The sequence below is a fragment of the Miniopterus natalensis genome, chromosome 5, assembly GCF_054644295.1.
Source record: "Miniopterus natalensis isolate mMinNat1 chromosome 5, mMinNat1.hap1, whole genome shotgun sequence".
NCBI lineage: Eukaryota > Metazoa > Chordata > Mammalia > Chiroptera > Miniopteridae > Miniopterus > Miniopterus natalensis.
Genome location: NC_142085.1, coordinates 57331137 through 57354015, shown reverse-complemented (window position 1 = coordinate 57354015; position 22879 = coordinate 57331137). Strand labels below are relative to the sequence as shown.

The window sequence follows — 22879 nt, the reverse complement described above, 5'->3', positions numbered from 1 at the left end:
ATTCCACCATTCACCCCTTCTTCTTCCTGAAAGATGTCCATGCATATATTTCTGATAATGGTCATCAGCAACTACAGAAAATTTGAAATTATGCTTTTTAAATTTCTATTTAACATATTGATTAACATACTCTATTATTCATTATTAGCTATAAGAAAATATTGAGTCTAGCCCAGTGCTGCATAACACAAGCCACATATGTAACTTTAAATTTTCTAGTAGCCACATAAGTAAAAAAGAAACAGGTTAAATGAATTATATTTTATTTAATATGCTATATGCAAAATACTATTTTGGCATGAATGCACAATTTGTTGGAATAGTTTACATTCAATTTTTTAATACATTTTTTTTAAAGATTTTTTATTGATTTTTAGAGAGAGAGGAAGGGAGAGGGAGAGAGAAAGAGAAACATCAATGTGATGGACATGGACAACAGTGTGATGATTCCCAGCAGGAGTTGGGTGGGTGGAGGTGGAAGAGGGCATAGAGGGGATAAATAGTGATGGGAAAAATAAAATTTTGAAAAAGAGAGAAAGAAACATCAATGGGAAAGCGAAACGTCACAACCCAGGTATATGCCCTGACTGTGAATCTACCTGGCAACATTTTGATGCACAGGACAACGCCCAACCAACTGAGCCACAACAACCAGGACTACATTCAATTTTTTATACTAAATCTTTGAAATCCATTGTGTATGTTATGCTTATTTCACATCTTAGTTTGGACTAGCCACATTTTAAGGGCTCAATAGCCACATCTTGCAGTGGCTGCATATCAGACAGTGCAGTTCTAGCCATTCCCTTATTGAATGGACATTTGAGCTGTTTCTAACTTTTTACTGTTATAATATTTGGGGCTGCTATCCATTTCCTGTTTTAAATGAACTCTTAGGCTGGTGTTTCTGTAGCACTCTGAGTATATGACTATAATCCTTTACTACTACGTTTTAATAGGTAAAGTACATAGAAAATGTGTCTCTCTCCCTCATTAAACCCCGTGCTCCAAGAAGGCAGGAGAACACTCTCTTTTTAAAAAAAATTATTGTTGAAAGTATTCCAGATGTCCCCTTTTTTCCTCCATTGATCCCCTCCACCCTGCATCTACCACTACCTCCCAGCCTTCCCCATACTATTGTCTGTGTCCATGGATTATGCATATAAGTTCTTTGATTAATCTCTCCCCACCCACTCCCCTATCCCCTCCTTCCCTCTAAGATTTGACAGTCTGTTCCATGCTGCTGTGTCTCTGGATCTATTTTGTTCATTATATTCCACATATGAGTGAGATCATGTGATCCTTATCTTTCTCTGACTGGCTTATTTCACTTAGCATAATACTCTCCAGTTCCTTTCCATCCATGCTGCAGGGGACCACTCTTTATTCTTTGTTTGGGTCTCAGCACTTATCAGAGTGCCTAGCACCCAATTAATATTTACTGACCTAATTTGAATGATAATTTATTTCTTCTCACTTTTTTCCTAGAAGCTGAAGAGGCTGACCTTGAAGCTTATGAGGAGCTTGAAGGTGAGGATGCTGATGTTCCTGAGGCCCTTGAGGAGGCTGGGGGATTCTTACCTGAGGAGCCTGAAGTGTCCGAGGTTCCTGAAGCAGAATCTGAATCAGGTTAGACTTTGTTGACAGCCACATCCTTAATTCTACTCATGTCCATTGGTGTGTTTGTGTGTGCATATGTGTGTATATGTTAAGAAAATAAAAACAGGCTAAAAATGGAGAGATGAGCCCCCAGAGAACAGCCATTTATTCCAAATCCCATGGTTTGAAGTGCTGTAGGAAAGCCGATGCTGCTCTATCCCATCCTGGTACTCAGGAACAGGGCTGCCTATGTCATTTGTGGGACATGTTCAAAAAGCAGGAAAGAAGTTCCATTAAAGGTACTAAAATATAAAGCTTTTGTTTCCTTCCATAATCTCTCTCAACTTGTCATGGATTGATTTTTATTTGCTATTTAATGTCATTCTAAGTAAAGAAAAATTAAACATTTGCATTTTTAGCATGAATTTTACAATTCATCTTTATATTGTGCAAGGCCATTTTTAAATGAAAATCTAAGAGCATTTAACTCACATGCAGAATCACTGAAATTAACACAATTCATATTTGGCAGCTCATACATACATATGTAGTTCATTCTTACCAGAATACTGATAAGTTTTGTGCACAAAACTAACTCAGCTTTTTATTTCATTTCTTAATATGCACATATTCTTCCAACACTCTCTACCATTGACTTCTATGTCATCATTTTCAACGTAAGTGTTTAGCTACTATAGGAAAGTGACATGAGTAAGAAGGGCTATGATTGGGTTCCTTGGTCATTCATGTCTCTCTGAATGCTCTCACCTTCTTTCTGTATCTGAAGCAAGTTCTAGTCAAAGGGAAAACATGATCTCTCAGGTCTGTCAGCATCTTCCCCTGCCTGCCTCCAGCACTCAGTCACACTTACTCCCGCACATCATAGGTCCCCAGGAATTCGATGCTCATGATGGGGCATCAGGAACTCTCACGGGAATGGGATGGCAAGGACTGGCTAACACATATTGTGCATACCTCTGCTCATATGTGTGCTCTGTTGTCCCATGGGAGCTCCTTTGGATTTGTTTACAAAACAAAGTTCAAAGATAAAATTATTAAGAATTTCAAATTGACAACCAAAGTGCATTAAACTGTGAGGCCATTCTGAGAGAGAGACTGTACAACTGCACAGGTCACACAGCCATGGAGCCAGCCCTGCTGCAGAGGTGCAGTTTAGGGGGTAGGGGCAGGGCAAGAAGGAGTCTTAGGGCAATGAAAGTCCCCCTCAAGACTGGAGAGTGGGCTTAAAGCAGCAAGACAGAGTACCCAGCATGGTGGGAGTGAGGCTCACAAATAGGCTTCCAAACTCAGTGTCGAATAAGAAGCTAATGCTGTGAAGTAAAGGTCTTCAAATACCTGGCAGCCAAATCCAGCCTGCTGTCAGCTGGAAAGAGACCCAGGACTATGGGGAATTTTTACAGTGAGAAATCTCAAGTTCAACATAGATAATTTTTACTAGAGGGGTTGACATTAGCTTTATGGGGCAGTAAGTTTAAAATCATATCCCTTGCGCCCAACAGAGAAGCTAGCAGGATGAAATACTCAATTTCCTTTTAAAAGTCCCACACCTCTATTGACTTGTGCTCCCACCCAGAAAATTCAGTATTTTCTTCAGTACCTAAACAGTTAGGCTAACTATTCTCCCATCCACCTACCTTTTGCAAGAAGACAGGCCATAAAATACCAAATATAAATAAATAAAAGAAACAGACATCCATTAAATATGACACATCAAACATATCCCCAGAGTTCTAGTATCCACAGTGTCTCACATTAGTATTTACTAATGTAACAGGTCTAAGGGACAATTTAGTTTTATTGCCTTTCATCTCCTTACTGTTTCTCCGAGGGAACCTCCTTTGGATGTTCTGAAGTCAGCCTCCTACTCCATTTAGGGTCAGTTCTAGCTCATTTCCGTAAATAGGATTATTATCAGTTAGAATTGTATGTACTGTGTGTCAGTTATTATTTTGGTCATTGTCCTTTAGTATATTTAAGAATATTCTTCATTTTCTGCCTCATACGATTAAGTATTTTTATGCCATACTTTACCTAATAAGAACTGTATTTTCAATTAGATATAGTATATACAATTTAAACTGTGTTTTGAAATTTTCTTTGTGTCAAAACTTTCATAAAGAAACAATGTTTTAAAATGCAAACACTAACTATTAGATTTCTTTTCTAAGCATTTGAGCCTCCTGAGGAAAGTACAGTTGGAACAGAAATTCCAAAAGAATCCAAAGAAGGCCTGGAAACTCAATTATCTCAAACAGGTTAGCTTATAAAATAAAAGTAGTGCATAAAAGTGCTTTTCATATTCTAGTCCCTTATTTTAGGCATAGTACCAACTTCCTACTTATTTATTTTTACATTATATGCCAGTTGACGTGTTATGTTTATTTAGCTTATTACATTAAAAGTGTATCTAGCCAGCTTATAACACTGTTTTTCATCAAATTTTATTTTATACATTTTATTAATAGTTAAAGTTGCCATATGAAATACATAGTAATTATCCAAATAATTTTATTAATAGATAATTCATCTATAGCCAATACAAGGAATAATTAAAATATAAATTTATATATTAAATAAATTTATATAATTAAAATATAAATTTATAAATGTACACTATTGCTGAGAACAATATGTTTATTTCTTTCATATGTTTTAAAAATATTATAAAGTATAAATTATTTTGGCAGTATGGGTCAAGGTACCATGTTTGAAGCCTGTTTTTTTTCTTTTCTTTAACCTTCATTCAAAAGTTGTATTACCTGAATTTCCTGAAGATGCTTATCCTGATGTTCCTGAAATGGAACCATTTAAAGAGAAGATTAAATCTTTCACCTCCAACTGGAAATCTCTGGAAACAGCAATCACTGAATCTTTCCTTCAAATTTTCAAGTTGGAGATTGCTGGCAAAACTCCGGAGGAACTACTTCAAAAAGCAATTGAGACTATGGAAAGTAAGGGCTGGAATCCTAACACTTACTGTCAAGAACAGGTGGTAGTATTAAAAGCACTGTGCAATTTTAAAGCCTGTCTTGATGTTCTATAAGGGAAAACATTCAACAGATCGAGCGCTGATGTTTAAAATATTTAACAACTCTCATAGGGCAGGCACCTGGCCAGTTGCTGCTTAAAAAATTCTGAAGGCCAATTTGCATATACATTTAAACTAAGCGATCAGTCACTATGATTAATTTTACTAATCTTTCACTACTGTAATATATGCTAATACCATTATTTTCCCAAGTGTTTCTTTCTTTCTTTCTTTTTAACAGAACCTTTCCAGTATGCTAGGTGGGAGTTTAGTATAGAAGATTATGAAGAAGAAACAGAAGACTTTCAGGCTGAAGCAGAGGTTGAAGAGGAGCTGGAAGAGGAAGAAGAGGAAGAGGAAGAGGTATGAGTCTTCTATTACTGCTCCTTCACGTTGCCACATCATTGAAAGTGCACATATCCTGAGTGGTAATTCGCACTCTTGGACCCCAGGAAAACAAGCAGGCTCCCTCAATTTTACACATAAACATTTTCAACACACTGCCTCCAGCCCAGCTTCCCTTGATCCCTGAAATGCCAGGGCTGCTTAGACAGTATGTTACACCCATGAAAAAAGAAAAGGGAAATCTTTTACATTTTTTTCATGGAAAAAGCTATAGATATTAGAGACAGAAATAATTTATAAATTTAACAGAAGTTGGTGTTTTATGTAAAATACAGCAATGGCACCTTTGAGAGGCTACTTGCATGATACTAACAAGTGGTATTTTCAAACGGGAACAACTCATTTTAGGCACCAGCCTACTCCCTTGTCATGAGAATTTTTATAACAATTCTCAGTTGATAGCCACCCAATTTAGGCATCTATCAATAATAAAATAGGAAGTGATTTTTTTTTTTCAAATTTTGGGCTTTATGACGGAAACAAAATGATGTAATAAGTTAGATAAACATACAGTTGTAATTAAGCTAAACCCAAATATATGTGTGTCAAACAGCAGATGTCATGCCGTGTGTCTATGACAGCAACTTTCAGTGCTTCAGCACTAAGGAGCTGCCAAGACCCTCAGTCGGGGCCTAACAGATGTGGGTTCTGTCCCGCCTGTATTCAGATTCTCTTCTTGCAGAATCATCCTTCTTCTGTTCTTCTGTGTCCTGTTCTGTTTTGCGAGAGAATGTCTCTCTCTTGTGTCAGCAGAGAATTCTCAGGCTATTTCTAATCAAAACGTCTATTTTTAAGCACAGTCTTCATTGATAAGTGTCCTTTCCTCACTTCTACTCTTCCTAATTTACTAAACACAAATCAGTTTTTCCTGTTGTATTAGTTTCCTAAGGCTGCCATAAGAAAGTGCCTCAAACTGGAAGGCTTAAAATAACAGAAATTAATTCTCTCATCGTCTCGAGGCCAGAATTCTGAAATCAAAGTGTCAGTAGGGCCATGCTCCCTCTAAGGCTCTAGGGAAAATCTTTCTTTTCCTGTTCCAGCCTCTGATGGCTCCAGATACTCCATTGCTTGTGGCTGCTTAACTCCACTCTCTGCCTCTCTCTGTACATGACCTTCTCCCCTTTGCCTTCTCCTTCTCTTAGAAGGACATTCGTCATTGGATTTAGGGACCACCTGTATAATAAACTGTAAATATCATCTTGAGATCCTTAATTACGTCTGCAAAGTTGCTTTTTTCAAACAAGTCAGATATGGCGTCCAGGAGTTCTTACAAATTTTGATCTAGGAGGAAAAAGAACATTCTATCCTGACATCTGTCTGGAAAAATAGAAATAAAGAACTCTGCTTCTCCCATCTCAGTCAGTTTCCCTGACTAATCATAACTAGAGGACTTAGTATGTGGCTGAGCCAGCCTTGGTAACATGCCCACCCAATGACTGTGGGGCAGGGAGTTACTGTAATTGTCTGCTCCGTTTGAGTTCATTGGAATGTGTAAGAAGCAGTTCTCCATGGGAAGAGGGAGAAAGGTTATATTACTAGAAAAATGGGGAAAGGTGCTATACAGACAAAAGCAAAAGATATACACCACATCATAAGAAAAATTCTGGGAAGATATGTACTAAAATCTCAACAGTCATTCTGGAGAAGATGGAGTAAAGGGGATTGAATTTACCTTCTAGCCTGAAAACAACTGAAAAACAAGTTAAAATATATGAAACAGTTTTTAACACATTGACATGAGACAGTGAAGCACAGTGGTCCCAGAGAGATGGGAAACAAATGAGGTGCACCCTACCATTTCCCCAGCTTAATATCTATAAGATCATGTACCTTGTCCAGGCCATGGTCCGGGGAGGCAGAGCCTGGCAGACTCCTTTATTAGAGGAAATAGAGCAGAGAATCCCAGGGCACCAAAGCAGCTAGAGTTCACAGGGAAAAGACCAGAAAGGAAAGAAGTGCACAGAGGGAAAACTCCAGAGATCTTCAGAGCAGAGGACTGATCAGCTTTGCCCGTTAGAAAACTATTCTGAGCCAGTGGAAGTACCACCTGATGAGATTAGAGGGACCAGTACTTAGGTCTCACACAAGGCCAGAAATAATGTCTATTCCCACCAACCACTGGGTAGTACTAAAAAGGGTCCAAGCCTCAGGAATGAAGGTAATTAAACCTGGAAGGTATGCAGCAAAACAATAAATAAAATAAAAGGAACTGCTGATACATGCAACAATCTGGATGAATCTCAAAATAATTATGCTAAGAGAAAGAACCCAGACAAAAGAGAAAACATACTCTATCATTACATTTGTATAAAATTCTAGAAAATGCAATCTAATTATAGTGACAGAAAACACAGCAGTGGTTGCCGGGGGATGGGGCAAATAGGAGGCAAACAGGGTCTGGAAAGAGGCATGAAAATTTGTGGTATTGATGAATATATTCATTATCTTTATTGTGATGATGGTTTCACAGATAAACACACATGTCAAAACTTATCAAATAACACAGTTTAAATATGTACAGTGTTTTAATGTCAGTTATACCTCAATAAAGCTGTTAAAGGTATTAATGGTGGTTATAACCATCATTGTCTCTGAATGATGGACATATAAGTAATTTTTATTTTTTAAATTCTTGCCTCTCCTTCATTTCTTCTTTTTTCTCCTTCCACAATACCTATTACTGGTTAGGTCTCTTGGATCTATCCTCCAAATATCTTATCTTTTTCCTCATATTTTCCATCTTTTTATATTTTGTTAACACTTGAAGATTTGTCTTCCTAATCTTCTAATATAGACATCATTAGGGTTTCTAGAGTAGTATATTTGCTACTGCTGCTGTAACAAATTACTACAAGGTTGTTGGCTTAAAATCAAATTATTGTACAGCTCTCAAGGTTGGGAGTCTGATTTTAGGGCTAAAATCAGCATTGACAGTGCTATGTTCCTCCCTCAAAGAAGAATCCTTTTTCTCCCTTTTCCAGCCTCTGGAGGCCACCTGCATTCTTTGGTTCATGGCCTCTTCCTCCATCTTCAAAGCACATCACTTCAACTTCTGCTGTCCGTCATCTCATGTCCTTCTGCCTTTGATCTTCTTGCCTCCCTAGCACAAGGACCCTTATGAATACATTAGACCCCCTGGATATTTTTCCCAACTCAAAATCTTTAATCACACACGTGAGGTAATATAATCACAGGTTCTGGAAATCTCTTTTGCGGGGGAAGGGAGGACATTATTATGTCTACCACCATGGTCACTCTCTTCTTCAGCTCATTTACATATTTTGTTGGTCTTTGTGAACTCTTTCTAGTGGTTAGTTGAATTTTTATAAATGCGTTCATTATTTTTCTACCCAGAGATTGGGTTTCTTCCATCCTGTGTTGCAGACTTTATGATCTGTTTGATCTAACTGCTCTTTCAGTCTGCTAGTCTCCCTTAGCCTATGGGTGCCAACAACAAAAACAATAAAGGAGAATAAATGGCATTCTGAATATCAATAAAAATAGAACTCAAGGAGAAATGCATTAAAACAACAAAAAAAGATGCTTTATACTGTCAAAGATAAGCAAATTGGCACTAAAGTGGTAAGGACCTTTTAATCAGTAATAACTATTGAAATAGGAAAAGGAGCCCATTGTGAACTGAAATCAACTCTGGTTGAGTTGAATGGACATACAGAAGTGAAAGGGAGAATTAGGGGGTAGGGAGGGCACCAAGCAGGAAGCCCATAGAGTTAGGAAAATGGAAAATTGCAAAAGGTTGGTCAGTCAGTGTAAAAAGCAGTTGGACCAGCTGTGTCTGCTAGCTGGCAATTATAGAAGTCAGAATTCTGTCCTCACACAGGGACTGGGAGACTGCCCTCAGATGTTGACTGAACAAACAGTAACATTTTTTTAGCAGCCTTGAGTTTTCTCAGGCAGGCACTGAGAGGAGGTAGTAGAGTCATCTTAGGGATGTGGCCTTGACCTGTTGGAAACTATTAGCATTTATTAAAGTCTTTTAAATTTTTTTCCAGGTTTATTGAGAAATAATTAACATAACATTGTGTAACTTAAAAGTGTACAACATGATGATTTGATATTCTTATATATTACAAAATAATCGCCATAATAAAACTAGTTAACACATCCATCACCTCACATAATTACAATTTTTTTGTGTGTGGTGAGAACATTTAAGATCTACTCTTTTAGCAACTTTCAAGTATACAGTACATTATTGTTAATGATAGTCACCATGCGGTACATCAGATCCCCAGAATTTATTAATCTTATAACTGTAAATTTTACCCTTTGACCAACATCCTCTCCATTTCCCCGTGCCCCCAGCCCCTAGCAATTACCATTTTATTCTCTGTTTCTATGAGTTTGACTTTTTAAAAAATTCTACATATAAGTGAGATCATACAGTATTTATCTTTATATGACTTATTTCATTCAGTATAATGCCCGTAAGGACCATCCATGTTGTTGCAAGTGGCAGGATTTCCTTTTTTTAATGACTGAATAATATTCCATTGTGTGTGTGTGTGTATATATATATATATATATGTGTGTATATATACAGTTTTTTTATCCATTCACCTGTCAGTGTTCAAGTCTACATCTATAAAGAATGAACATTCTCTTTAGTACTCATGTAGTAGTTCAGAAAGAAAATCACAATAAATTTTAAAAAGTAGAAATCTTACATATCACAGTCTCTGATCACAATACAATAAAACAAAAAATTAACCCCCGAAGGATAGTACTTCCCCACTCCCCCAATATAAACACTCTAAATTTAAAAAATATATACACATAGTTTCTTTCTAAATGCTAATGAGTTAAATAAGAAATCAAAAATGAAACTATAGCCTATTTAAACATTAATGATAATTAAAAGATCACATACAAAAACTTTGTTGCATGGCAGAAGTGGAAATTAGATAAAAAACAATACCCAATAAAATTTGAATTTCAGATAAATGAGCAATTTTTTATGTAAGGTACATGCTTATATGTGGTACATTGTAAAACCTTATTTTTTATCTGAAATTCAAATATAACTGGAGAGCCTGCTTTTTTATTTGCTCAGTCTGGCAACCCTACTTTAAGTACATTTGTTGAAAAACAAGAAAGACTAGAAAAATTAATTAAACATTTAATTCAAGAACCTGGAAAAAAGCACAACAAAATAAAGTAGAAAGCCAGAAGATTAAAAGCAAAAGTTAATGAAATAGAAAAACAAGAGCAAATAAAAATAGTATACCTAATTTCAAAAAATGAAAAATTGGTTCACTGACAAGAGCAATAAAATAGACAAATTTCTGTCAAGTTGAATCAGGTGAAAAGAAAAAGCAAAAAATAACACTTGAAACAGAAATGTACCATATATAATCAGGTAAAAAAGAAGGTTATTTTAAATTACAGTAACTTTATAATAATAAATTAACTTTAAAATCAAGATGAAACAGATTTTCAAAATATGAAGCACTAAAATATGCTTTGGAAGAAAGATAAAAGCTGAACAAACAAAAATAACAGGAGTTTTAGGTGATTTCTAATATACTTTTGTTGATTAGATAATTCCTATGATGTTTAAAGCCATTCACACCATAGAAAAAGATCAGAACTCTCCAGTTCATTATGAAGCTTGCATAACCCTGATAAAAAATTAAACAAGAGTGGTACAAGGTAACAGTCACAGATGTAAAGTACAGCATGAGAAATACAGTAAATAATATTGTAATACCTGTGTATGGTGTCAGGTGGGTACTAGACTTATTGGGGTGATCACTTTGTAAGTTATATAAGTGTCTAATCACTATGTTATACATCTGAAATGAATATAATATTGTATGTCAACTGTAATTGGAAAAAATAACTTTTAAAATAAAATTTTAAAAAATAATAATTTTTAATTAGTCTCATTTTTGCACCGTTACCAAAAGTTGTTCATTATATCTTGTTTTAGAGGGGGAAAATGAGGCATGTAATAAAATAATCATGTACAGTTCATTGGTATTTTAAAAAATAATGTATTTGTGCCTAAGTATATGTCTAATTTGTATGTATATTGGTAGGATATACTTAGAAAAAAGAGTCTGGAAAGATACACATAAAACCATTAAGAGTGTTAATATAACATTGGAAGGAAGAAGCTGAGAGAAAATTTTTATTCTTTATGCATTGTGGTGCGTTTTGAATAATTTTACAATAAGCATGGATTTTATAACACAGAAAATTATTTTTAAATGTACTTCCATTGCTTAAATAAATTGCAAGAATCCTTAAAGGACTCTACACAGTTTCTTTATTTTTTCATAAATGAAAATATGTTACACATTTCCAATGGAATGAAATAAAATATTTCCAAACAAATTTTTTTCATTATTTATATTGAGTTTATTGGAGTGATTACATATCCACTTAGTAGGAAACATAGCAAATCCTAAAACATGTCCCATCTCATTTTCAATGAGTAAGAAGTTGTGACCCTGACTCAGCTTTCAACATCTTAATTTTATTTCAGAAACTGATTCTGCACCAGAGGCACATCCTGGGGTTTTCATTATGCCTATGTCTGTAGAGGGCTAGGGACACCTTGATTCTCAGTGCTGTTTTATTTTCTTTATGAAAATAAAGAAGCTTGAGATGTGAACTTTGAGGAATTTGAGAAACTGATTTGTTAATTAATTCATTCATTAATTAAAAGGCCAGTATAAGAACTGGCCATTACAAATTATTTTAAAGATGAATTGTTATGGATTAAATATTATTCATGAGACATTATTTTTTAATTCCTTCTTTAATATTGCATCAAAATACTCTTTAAAATATTCTCCAAATGTTAAATAATATTTCTAGAATGAAGATAGAGTGAAAGAAAAGAAAAGGCATTTCGGAGACACAAAGCACTTTTGTCCAGTGGTTCTCAAAGAAAACTTCGTTCTTCAACCAGGCAACCCAGAAGAAGCAGCTAAATATCGAGAAAAAGTGTACTACTTTTCAAGTCCTGAGGCTAAAGATAAATTTTTGGATCATCCTCAGGAGTATGTGGCTCACAATGAACCATTAAAGGTAAAAGCTATATTCCTATCCTAATGATTGCTCTTGTGTACTTTTTTTAGGAACTTATTACATCCTTACTTCTTTATCACCTTTGGAACAGTTTCCTACCTTCTTTAAAAAGTATTTATTAAAGCCAAACACAAAAGAACAAATAGTGTATAATTCGACTTAAAAAGGTACCTAGAATATGTAAATTCATAGGGACAAGAAAATAAGCGGTTTCCAGACGCTGGGAAGAAGGGAAAATAGAAGTTGCTGTTTCATGGGTACAGAGTTCCAGTCTGGGGTAATAAAAAAGTTCTGGAGAGAGAGTGGTGATGGTTGCACAACATTGTGAATGTACATAATGCCACTGAATTGTACACTTAAAAAATGGTTAAAATGGTTTTATGTTATGTCTATTTTACCACATGTGGCAATACTTTATTCATTTTTTAAAGAGTTTGACTTGTTTTTTTAAAATACATCTTTATTGATTTCAGAGAGAGGAAAGGAGAGGGAGAGAAAGATAGAAACATCAGTGACGAGAGAGTCATTGATCGAGTCTACAACCCGGGCATGTGCCCTGATCGGGAATCAAACCCTGATCGCCTGGATCTCAGGTTGACACTCAACCGCTGAGCCACGCCCGGCTGGGCCTTTATTCATTTTTTAAAACAAAGCACACACATAGCGATACCAGCTTTAGACAAGTCTTCATATTTATGTTTTACTTCTTCATCCACTTCAGCATGGATGTATATTCTTTCTAGAGTATATAATATTTTGTAGTCTTTTTTCTCTTAACATTTTATCATAGAAAGTTTATGCATTTCTACATAGATCTCATAATGGTTTTGACATAACATTTTAATATAATTTGTTAGACTTACCATGCTAAAAATGTATCTTTTCATTCTTTTTAAATTAAAACAAAACAAATTGTTTTATTAAATGCCTTTTGGCACATGAGATCAAGGTGGCTTATGATTGTTAATGCTCCCTGAGAACCATTGTTGATGCAATGCCTCATGTTAATTGATATGCTAATGTCAGAATGTCCTTGAGTTTGTGAACTGAGAATTCAGTCTTAGGGAGGGTAGTTAATTAGCCTTTTTTTTAATAACAAAACTTCCTTTCCTTCACTCTCCCCTACCCCACCTCTCCCTGACCCACCCCACTGTGGCAGGCTCCTCCATTAAGAATATGCCTTCTGGGTCCCCGTGGCTCTGGCAAAACTGTCTGTGGAAGACAGTTAGCAGAAGACTTTGGCATCTTTCACATTCAGTTTGAAGAATTTCTACAAGAAAAACTAATGCTCAAAACTGAAAAGAAAATTGGACCTGAATTTGAAGAAGATGCTGAGGAAGAACAACTTGCAAAACAAGAACTTGAAGAGCTTGCGATTCAGGCCAATATCACAATTGAAGAAGAAAATACAAAGAAGCCGGTAGTATTATTAACTCTCTTTGCAGATAGTTGTGTTTACTATTACTACTTTTGGAAAGTAGAATATAAGCAGTATAAAACTCTAACGTTTCCAAGAAAAAGAAAATAGCCCATAAAAGTCATTTAAGAGACATCTTCCCCATATGCTAGATATGAATCTTACTGCTAATCCAGAATATAAAATTACTGACTTTCACATGACTCCAATAAAAATCAGAAAAGCTTTCCCTTACAAGACTGTCATATAGCATTAATTTGGTACTATGTTATTTGATATGTCTGACCTAGACTCGGGTTTTCTATTGTGGTGTTTACTGTTTTGTTTTTAAGATTTTTTTTTTTAGAGAGAGAAGAAGGGAAAAGGAAAGAGAGAGAGAAACATTGATGTGGGAGCGAAACATTGATCAGCTGCCTCCTGTGCAGCCCCCACTGGGGACAGAGCCGAAACCCAGGCATGTGCCCTGACCAGGAATAGAACCAGCAGCCTTTCAGTGCACTAGACGACACTAGCCAGGGCTGTGATTTTTTTTTTTATCATGTATCATGCATACAATATCATGTATCCCCTGTGCTAATGGGAATTTCAAAATACTGATTTCTTATGAGGCCTCATAAGAAAGTTTGTATGACTCTCTTAGGTGGTTTCTATCTGGGGTTGTAAAGAAAAAGTTCTTAATTCTAACTCACTTCTTAACCATTTCTGGTATAGCTAGACCCTTTCTTCTCAAAGGCTCCCTGTCAATGGACCCAGGTACAGATTGTATTTCAGATGACTGCCTGGCTAGCCCATCCTTTAATCACGATGTAGGTTTAATAATTATAAAATAGATGACAAAAATCAGTTATAGATTGAACAAGGTTTTAGCAAAAAGTGATGAGACAGATATCTTGAGGCCAAGTATGAAAATCAGTTATGCTGATCACTAGTAACTCTTCTTAGCTATAGTAGATATAATTTAATATTTAAAACCATATTACATATTGGTTTAAAGAAAAGAGCACAAAATTTTTTTAAAAATATATCTTTATTGATTTCAGACAGAGGGAAGGAGAGGGAGAGAGAGAGAGAGAAACATCAATGATGAGAGACATCTATTGGCTGCCTCCTGCACGCCCCCGACTGGGGATCGAGCCTGCAACCTGGGCATGTGCCCTGACTGGGAATCGAACCCTGACCGCCTGGATCCTAGGTCAACACTCAACCGCTGAGCCATGCCTGGAGGGACAAGAGCACAAATTTTAAAAGGTTTACAAGCAACAGTATAAAAAAATGTCCTGAGAAAAACAGATGTCATCTTAATCAACTATATAATAGAGTATTGTTTATTAATATAAGGTTTTAAATTTGTGTTGTGTTCTGACTTCCGTGTCTAGCTTCCAGAAGTACAGTTTACAGAGGAAGAAGAAGCAATCAAGTTAAGCCTAATGGAGAACGAACCACTGTCTCCTGAAATCCTCGACCCAATTCTTTCTGAGTGGTGGTTTAAGGAACCAATCCGGTATCTTAATTTATATAGACTTATACATTTATTGACTTTTATTTGCCTTATTCTTGAAAGCTTAAAATGTAATCCAACATAAATTTAAGCGTTTTCTCCTTTATTCTCATGTAAATTAGTGATTCTATACATTAAAAACACCTGAGGAATTATTTTAAAAATACTGATGCCAGGCCCCAACCCAAAGCAGTTGAATCAAAATCTTTAGGGATATGAGGTTGGGACGCAGGCATTGGTATTTTTGAGGGCTCCCTGGGTGATTCTAATATGTAGTTGTAGTTGAGAATCCATAATCTAAACCCATTTACACTAATGATGCGCCAGACTCTTTTCCTTGTTGCCTTTTGGTAATTACAGTTGAGAACACTTAATAGCTGTCCATAGTGTTATCCCTTAACGAAAAGCCAAGAACAAGCCTGACCCCACAGAGTACAAATCTAAGAATCTCCAGGTCACCAGAATTTAAAACTTCACTTCATTTCCCTAAACCAGAATCTCTTGCATTGGTATCTATCAGAAGAAAGTGAAATTATATTTACAGTACTAATAGCAGACACTTAAATGGAACTTACTATGTGCCAAGTACTGTTCTATATTTTATTAATATTAATTTACTTAATCTTACTACTACCCTATGGGATAGAAACTTTTATTATCTCATTTTAGAGATAAGGAAACTATATCAGAGAATTCAAATAATCAGTCCCAGTGCTTCTCTGGACACTCGCTTAGTCCCTGCCCTAAATGAGTGAGTGGGTTTATTGGTCATCAACTTCCATTTTAATTTCCTGTTTTCTAAATTAGATCAGTAGTTGTAGTAAACTTAGGTAGGTTGCCCGAAGCAACAGTTATGAGTTGTTATTCACTGATTTGGCTCCTGACCTCACACCATACATTAAAAAAAAAAGCATGTGGGTTGAAGAATTAAAAGTTAAATGTGAAATTGTAAAAGCCTAAATAAAATAACAAAATATTATGCAGCCACTAAAAAGTGTTATAGCATAAGAAATGTTATCATATAATGGTAAGTTAAAAAAGAAGATAATACAACATTTTAAAAATGGTATTGTATTAGTCCTGGAAAGATATTAATAATAAGGGCCAGAACTCAGGTGTAGTGTTAGAAATGGAAATGTGGATACAGACATTTCCTGGAAATGAGGGCACGGCAGGACTTAGCTGTTAATATGTGAGAACCAAGAGGGAATTGAGGGAGCAGTCCAAATGTTTCTGAAGTTTGCCACCTGAATATTTGTGAGTTAGAAGGAAGAGCAATGTGGAAGAATAACAATAATTATGACTTTTGACAGTATGATGCATATTTAATTCCTGACAGGCACTCGGAGAAACTAAGCAGCTTTTTGAAAATTCTGAATTGAAACTCAGAACAGAGGTTGGGTGTAGAGGTAAAGATTTAGAAGTCACTGACAAAGAAGTGACAGCTGTAACAGTAGGAATGAAATTGTTCCTCACAGAAGAGACAATGCTGAAGGCATCTCTAAACAAAAGGTCATGTTTTATGGCCATTTTATGGAAATTTTCCCATTTAATGAGATAGAAAACATTTTTAAATGCCAGTTAAAGGCTGAAACTGTCAAATGTTCATGAAAGTCCTGTTCATATTAAGAAGAAAACATATATCTAAATATAAATATTTAAACAAACCAAATTTTAGATAAGCAGGATAAACGCTCATTCAAAAGGGGACCAATATTGACTTTCTCAAGCAAAGCTGAGTACTCAAAACCAGATTGTCTTATAGTTAGTTACTCCACAATAAAAATGTGTTAACATTCCAATCATTTTCATGATTCTTTAAGTTTCATCATACTCAAACAAGTTTGATAATCCTATTTTGTTATAATTGTCTTAATACATATGAGTCAGGATGCATACATAAATAATTGCCATGAGTTACAAGGGTACCCAGGGAAGAAGGTATGAATTGTCTTATGAAAGAAAGCATCACTAAAAAACTACTGGGAAGGGTGGCTTCCCATTAAAGGTGGGCTGGCCAAACCCACCTTTTTATAAAGGGTGAAAAGTTCATTAGGCTGGGTATTCCTCCCAGGCAGAGAATTTATTTTCTCTTAATTTTCATCAAATATTAAAACTATTTACAGTTAAAGAGAACTTATATGTACTATAAGTATAAAATATTATAATTTTAATCTAATTGAATACATTTGAGAAAAGATACATCATGCTTATACAAGTAGAAATATTTAAAAACTCTAAAAGATACTATTTTTTAAACTACTCATTGCACATCTTATATAAAGATTTATCAGTAATTTTTTCATTTTTAAATCAATAATTATAATGTAATATTTTAAGTAAATTATGAAATTTACACCTAGTTCCACAGGTTTTATATTAGATGGTTTCCCACGATATCTTGACGAGGCCCAGTTTCTGGGGGAACATGGATTTTTCCCAGATGCTGCTGTTTTATTACAAGTTGATGATCAAGAGATTTCTGATCGCCTCCTGCCTCCCCAAATTGAAAAGTGGAAACTGAAACAGAAGAAGAAATTAGAAAGGAAAAAACTCATTAAAGAAATGAAGACAAAAATCAGGGTATGTATCTCATTAAAAAAGTATGAGAGTAAATTTTTTCAGTAGCTATTCTATGTATAAAGTGATCTTTACAAAAATTTAGTTTTCTGATTTTAATACCACTGTCAATATGAAAACACTTTTCATCAAATATTAAGAGTATTTATACTTAAAGAGTTAAGATTTATTTGTAGCCTATGTGATTATCAACATATTTATGCTTCTCTCTCAAAGGCAAATAAAATTAAAGATTGTGGTAGTACCAGAGTATCCCTATACCAGACAAAGGAGCATACAAGAGGCAGCAAGCGAAGCAGGCCTTGAAACACAAAGAATTAAAATTATCAGTCGTTTTTTCACTAGCTCCTGGAATTACAACACTATTTATGGAGGCCATGTAAGCCTATAGTGAAACAGATCCATATACTAGCTTAAACATCTTTTCTAAAACTGTAATGTGAGGAGTATTTCATAAAATGTTCAAAAGTGTCATAAGGAACCCAACAGTTCTACCCTAGGAATCTGTATAACAGAAATAAAAGCATATTCACATAAAAATTTATATATAAATGTTCATAATAGCATTATTCATAATAGTCAAAAAGTAGAAACAACCCAGTATCCATCAACTGATGAATTGATAAACTAAATGTGGTAGACATCCAGATAGAGTGCCCTGACTTCTGGCCCAAGATGGAGACATAGAAGCCTCTTGAATGCACCTCCTCCCATGGATGCACTGAATCTATATACAAAGCAGTTCCCTCTGAAGGAAACAGAAACTAGCTGAGTTTGTACCTTTTACTTCTACAATTGGGAGAACAAGATAGTACCCATGTCACACACATCAAAACAGCCGCTACCTGAAAGTCTAGCTTCCCATCAGCCTGTGCTGACTGAAGCCTTCCCTTTGGGACGCTAATGGGTTGTAGCACACCCTCAGCTACTGGAAGCTACAAAGAACAGAGAGGTAGCGTGGACATTCACAAAGGTTTGAGGGACAGCCATGAACTTGGGCCAGGCTGATCAATAAGGTTAATCCTCTACCAAGACTACTCTGTCAAGACTGGGAGAGGTGTCTGTTTTATTTAATGTGCAGAAACCAACACAGAGAGTCAAAGAAAATGAAATAAAAGAATATGTTTCAAACAAAAGAACAAGATAAAACTCCAGAAACAGAACTTACTGAAATAAGTGATTTACCTGATAAAGAGTTCAAAATAATGGTCATAAAGGTGCTCAGCAAGGTCAGAAGAACAGTGAATGAACAAAATGAGAGTATCAACTAAGAGAAAGAAAATATAAGGAAGTGCCCAGCCGGGAGTGGCTCAGCCAGTAAGCATTGACCTAGGACCTGGGAGATCGCAGTTTGATTCCTGGTCAGAGCACATGCCCAGGTTGTGGGCTTGATCTCCAGTTGGGAGCGTGCAGGAGGCAGCCAATCAATGACAACTCTCTCATCATTGATATTTCTGTTTCTCTCCCTCTCCCTTCCTCTCTATGAAGTCTATGAAGATATATATATTTTTTAAAATTAAAAAGAGCCCAGCCGGGCGTGGCTCAGCAGTTGAGCGTCGACCTAGGATACAGGCGATCAGGGTTCGATTCCCAGTCAGGGCACATGCCCGGGTTGTGGGCTCAATCAATGGCTCTCTCATCATTGATGTTTCTCTCTCTCTCTCTCTCTCTCCTTTCCTCTCTCTGAAATCAATAAAGATATATTTAAAAATAAAATAAAATTAAAATTAAAAAGAAAATATAAGGAAGTACCAAACAGAAATCAAAGAGTTGAAGAGGACAATAACTGAACTGAAAAATTCAGTAGAAGAATTCAATAGCAGAGAATACAGAGCCCAAAAATAGCCCCACACACATATCATCAATTAATTTACATCAAAGCAGCTAAGGATATACAATGGGGAGAGGACAGTCTCTTCAGTAAATGGTGGTGGTAAAACTGGGCAGCCACATGTAAAAGAATGAAACTGGATTCCTATCTTACAACATACACAAAAGTCAACCCAAAATGTATTAAAGACTTGAACATAAGAGTTGAGACCATAAAACTCCTAGAAGAAAACAGGGTAAGCTCATTGACATTGATCTTGGCAATGGGTGTTTTTCTGGGGGGGATTTGACATCAAAATCAAAAGTCACCAAGTGGGACTACACCAAACTAAAAAGCTTCTGCATGGCAAAGGAAACCATCAACAAAATGAAAAGACAATCTACTGAGTGGGACAAAATATTTGCAAATTATGTATCTGATAAAGGGTTAAAATCCAAAATATATGAAGAACTTACACAACTCAATATAAAAAAACACACAAACCAGTTAAAAACAGACAAATGAACTGAGCAAACGTTTTTCCAAAGAAGACATACAAATGGCTAATAAGCGCATGAAAAGGTGCTCAGCGTCACTATCATCAGAAAAATGCAAATCAAAACCACAATCAGATATCACCTCACAGTTGTTAGAATGGCTGTTATCAAAAGACAGGAGATAACAAGTGTTGGCTAGGCTGTGGAGAAAAGGGAACCCTTTGTACTGTTGGTGGGAATGTAAACTGGTATAGCTAGTGTGGAAAACAGTATGGAGGTCCCTCAAAAAATTTAAAATAGGACTATCATATGATCCAGTAATCCCACTTCTAGGTATATATCCAAAGGAAATGAAAACAGGACATTGAGGAGATAGCTGCACTCCCACATTCATCGCATTACTATTCACAGTAGCCAAAATATAAAAACAACCTAAGTGTCTGTCAAAGGATGAATGGATAAAAACAAAAAAAGATGTGGTGTTTACATATATAATGGAATATTATTTGGCCATGAGAAAGAAGGAAATCCTGCCATTTGCAACATGGGTGGACCTTAAGGGCATTTTGCTAAGTGAAAGAAGTCAGACAGAAAAAGACAAAACTGCATGGTATCACCCTACATGTAGAATCTAAATAAGTCAAATTCATAGAAACAAGTAGAATGGTGGTTGCCAAGGCTTCGGAGTTGTGGGAAATAGGGAGAGTTTTGTAAGATGGTACAAGCTTTTAGCTATAAGATCTATAAGATCTGAGGATTTAATGTATACCACAGTGACTATAGTTGATTACACCCTATTGTATTGTATAATTGAAATGTGCTAAGAGAGTAGAACTTAAATGTTGTCACCAAAAATATATATATATATATAAATATGTGAGGTAATAGATATTTTAAAATGGGAGGAGTCCTTTCATAACGTATACATATATCAAATCATCACTATATACACTTTAATTATCCTACAATTGTATAAAGCTGCATAAGTAAAGTGGTACATCCATATAATGGCTACTACTCAGTATTAAAAAGGAATGAACTCTTGCTACACCCTACAGTGTGGATAATTATCAGAATCATTATGCTAAGTGAAAGAAGCCAGGTCAAAAAAAATACATACTATACGATTAATTACATTTATATGACATGTCTTAAAATGGCAAATCTATAGATCTGGGCTGGGGTAGAAATAATGGAGCTTTTAAATCTGGAACTAAGATGGAACATGAGAGCAGTGTTAAATTATTTGAAGGGCTTTCATGCTGAAGAGAGTTTGTAGTAGTTTCATGTGGCTGCAAGGGAAGAAACTACCATTAGCAGGAGGAAGGTACAGAGAGAGATATTTTATTAGTAGTAAGAGTTTCCAAAAAGTACCAAGACTGAAGGCAATGAGCTACTTACCAATAGATAAGTGTAGACAAAATGGACATTTGGCAGGGATAGTATGGAAGAAACCTCACTGTAGTGTCAGAGAGCTGATCAGTTCATTCCAATTCTGAGATTCTGTAAATTAGTTAATATATTTTCACAACTCAGTATCCATTAAATTATAGACCAAGTGTTAAAACCATAACGTTTCTCTTTTTTTGTTTGGACAAAGTTGGCAAATTCTTTTCATCTTGGGGTTAGCCAGAGGAAATCCCTTCAAGGGCATTGCCATTCTTCCCTCTGCTCTACCACACTAAGATTGTATGTCCCAGGCCATCTGTATGCCACCCAGAATAAAGGCAAGCTGAGCTCTGAGCCATCCATTAAAATTTTTAAATGTCTCTTTTTCTAATAGGATGATATGATTGCTAAAAGAAGGGCTGAACTTATAGCAGAGAAAGAGAAAAAAAAGAAAGAGGAGGTAAGTAAATAAGATTTAAAAAATAAAAAAGCAGGACACCCATTGTGTGTGTGTGTGTCAACAGTATAAAATAAAAAGGTGCATAAAAAAAAAAGTCTTGAAGGAAATACAGAGATTCTGTGCAAGTAGTGAGATTATATATCATTTTTATTTTGTATACCTTTTGTTATTCTATAACTGATTACAATTCCCTTTTTTTATTTTTGAAATCAGAAAAATGAACACTTTTAAAGGAAAGAAAACCACTAGAGATGTTTAAGTAATCTGATACATAATATTATACTCCATTAAACTATGCTTCTTTTGGAATTATAGTTTTGCTTTCACACTTCTAGCTCATGCCATAGGAGTTGGGCTGGGAGCTTGGAAGTGAGATCCAGACAGACAGCCTGCCTGTGAAACTGCTTTAACTAAAATATAGATTACCTCGAGATAAAGGATGCTATACGGCAGACCTGTGAACCCTGAGCCATATACTGTACAGGATGCTCAATACAGCTGCTTCTCTCCATCTGCTGATGTTTGAAAAAAACATAAACCTTGAAGATTGTGGATTTTGTTTTGTTTAGAGAGGAGCTATTCCCAAATTGACCTTGCTGACTCAAACACTGCAGCCAAGCTTGCTCAGGGGTACAGGAGTTAAAGAGAAGTTGTGACTAGACCAGCTAGTTCTGCAAAGGACCCGAAGCTCATATTTATACAATCAGCTTGCAAGTAACCCTTGTAACCAAAGCAAACAATAGGATAGTCTCTGCCTTCTTCCATTTCCATCTGGTTTAAGGCACCCTTGTAACATCTTTTCAAGGCTGACTCTTCTGTAATCTGATTTCCATCTGTATAAAAATTTAACTCAACCAAAGAGAAATAACAGAAAATAGGGCTGGCTACACATGCAACCATGTATCACACTCAGTTTATGTACAGAGGACTCGTGATGCCATACAACTGCAACTGTGGGTCAAAATATTGCAGAAGAGGGGCCAGAACAATTATTCTTTTGTCCAAAGTATTTACAACCAAAAGTTGATATAAAACCAAAGTTATGGGAAAGTTATGGCTCCATCTAAGGAATAAGAACCCTCTTCTTTTGTTTTGATCTTCATTCATCCAGTCAGT

At 35.6% G+C, this 22879-nt stretch overlaps 1 protein-coding gene across 1 annotated transcript in view; it reads left to right on the top strand.

Moving 5' to 3' along the window:
• Window positions 1–22879, top strand: part of AK9 (adenylate kinase 9) — a 96041-nt gene that overhangs the window by 49468 nt on the left and 23694 nt on the right. Inside the window, exons 20-28 of the mRNA XM_016217555.2 lie at window positions 1489–1629; window positions 3789–3875; window positions 4371–4571; window positions 4890–5011; window positions 11900–12112; window positions 13272–13532; window positions 14906–15030; window positions 17391–17610; window positions 21698–21763. Of these exons, the coding sequence (XP_016073041.2) occupies window positions 1489–1629; window positions 3789–3875; window positions 4371–4571; window positions 4890–5011; window positions 11900–12112; window positions 13272–13532; window positions 14906–15030; window positions 17391–17610; window positions 21698–21763 (1436 nt within the window). The remainder of the gene's footprint in view (window positions 1–1488; window positions 1630–3788; window positions 3876–4370; window positions 4572–4889; window positions 5012–11899; window positions 12113–13271; window positions 13533–14905; window positions 15031–17390; window positions 17611–21697; window positions 21764–22879) is intronic.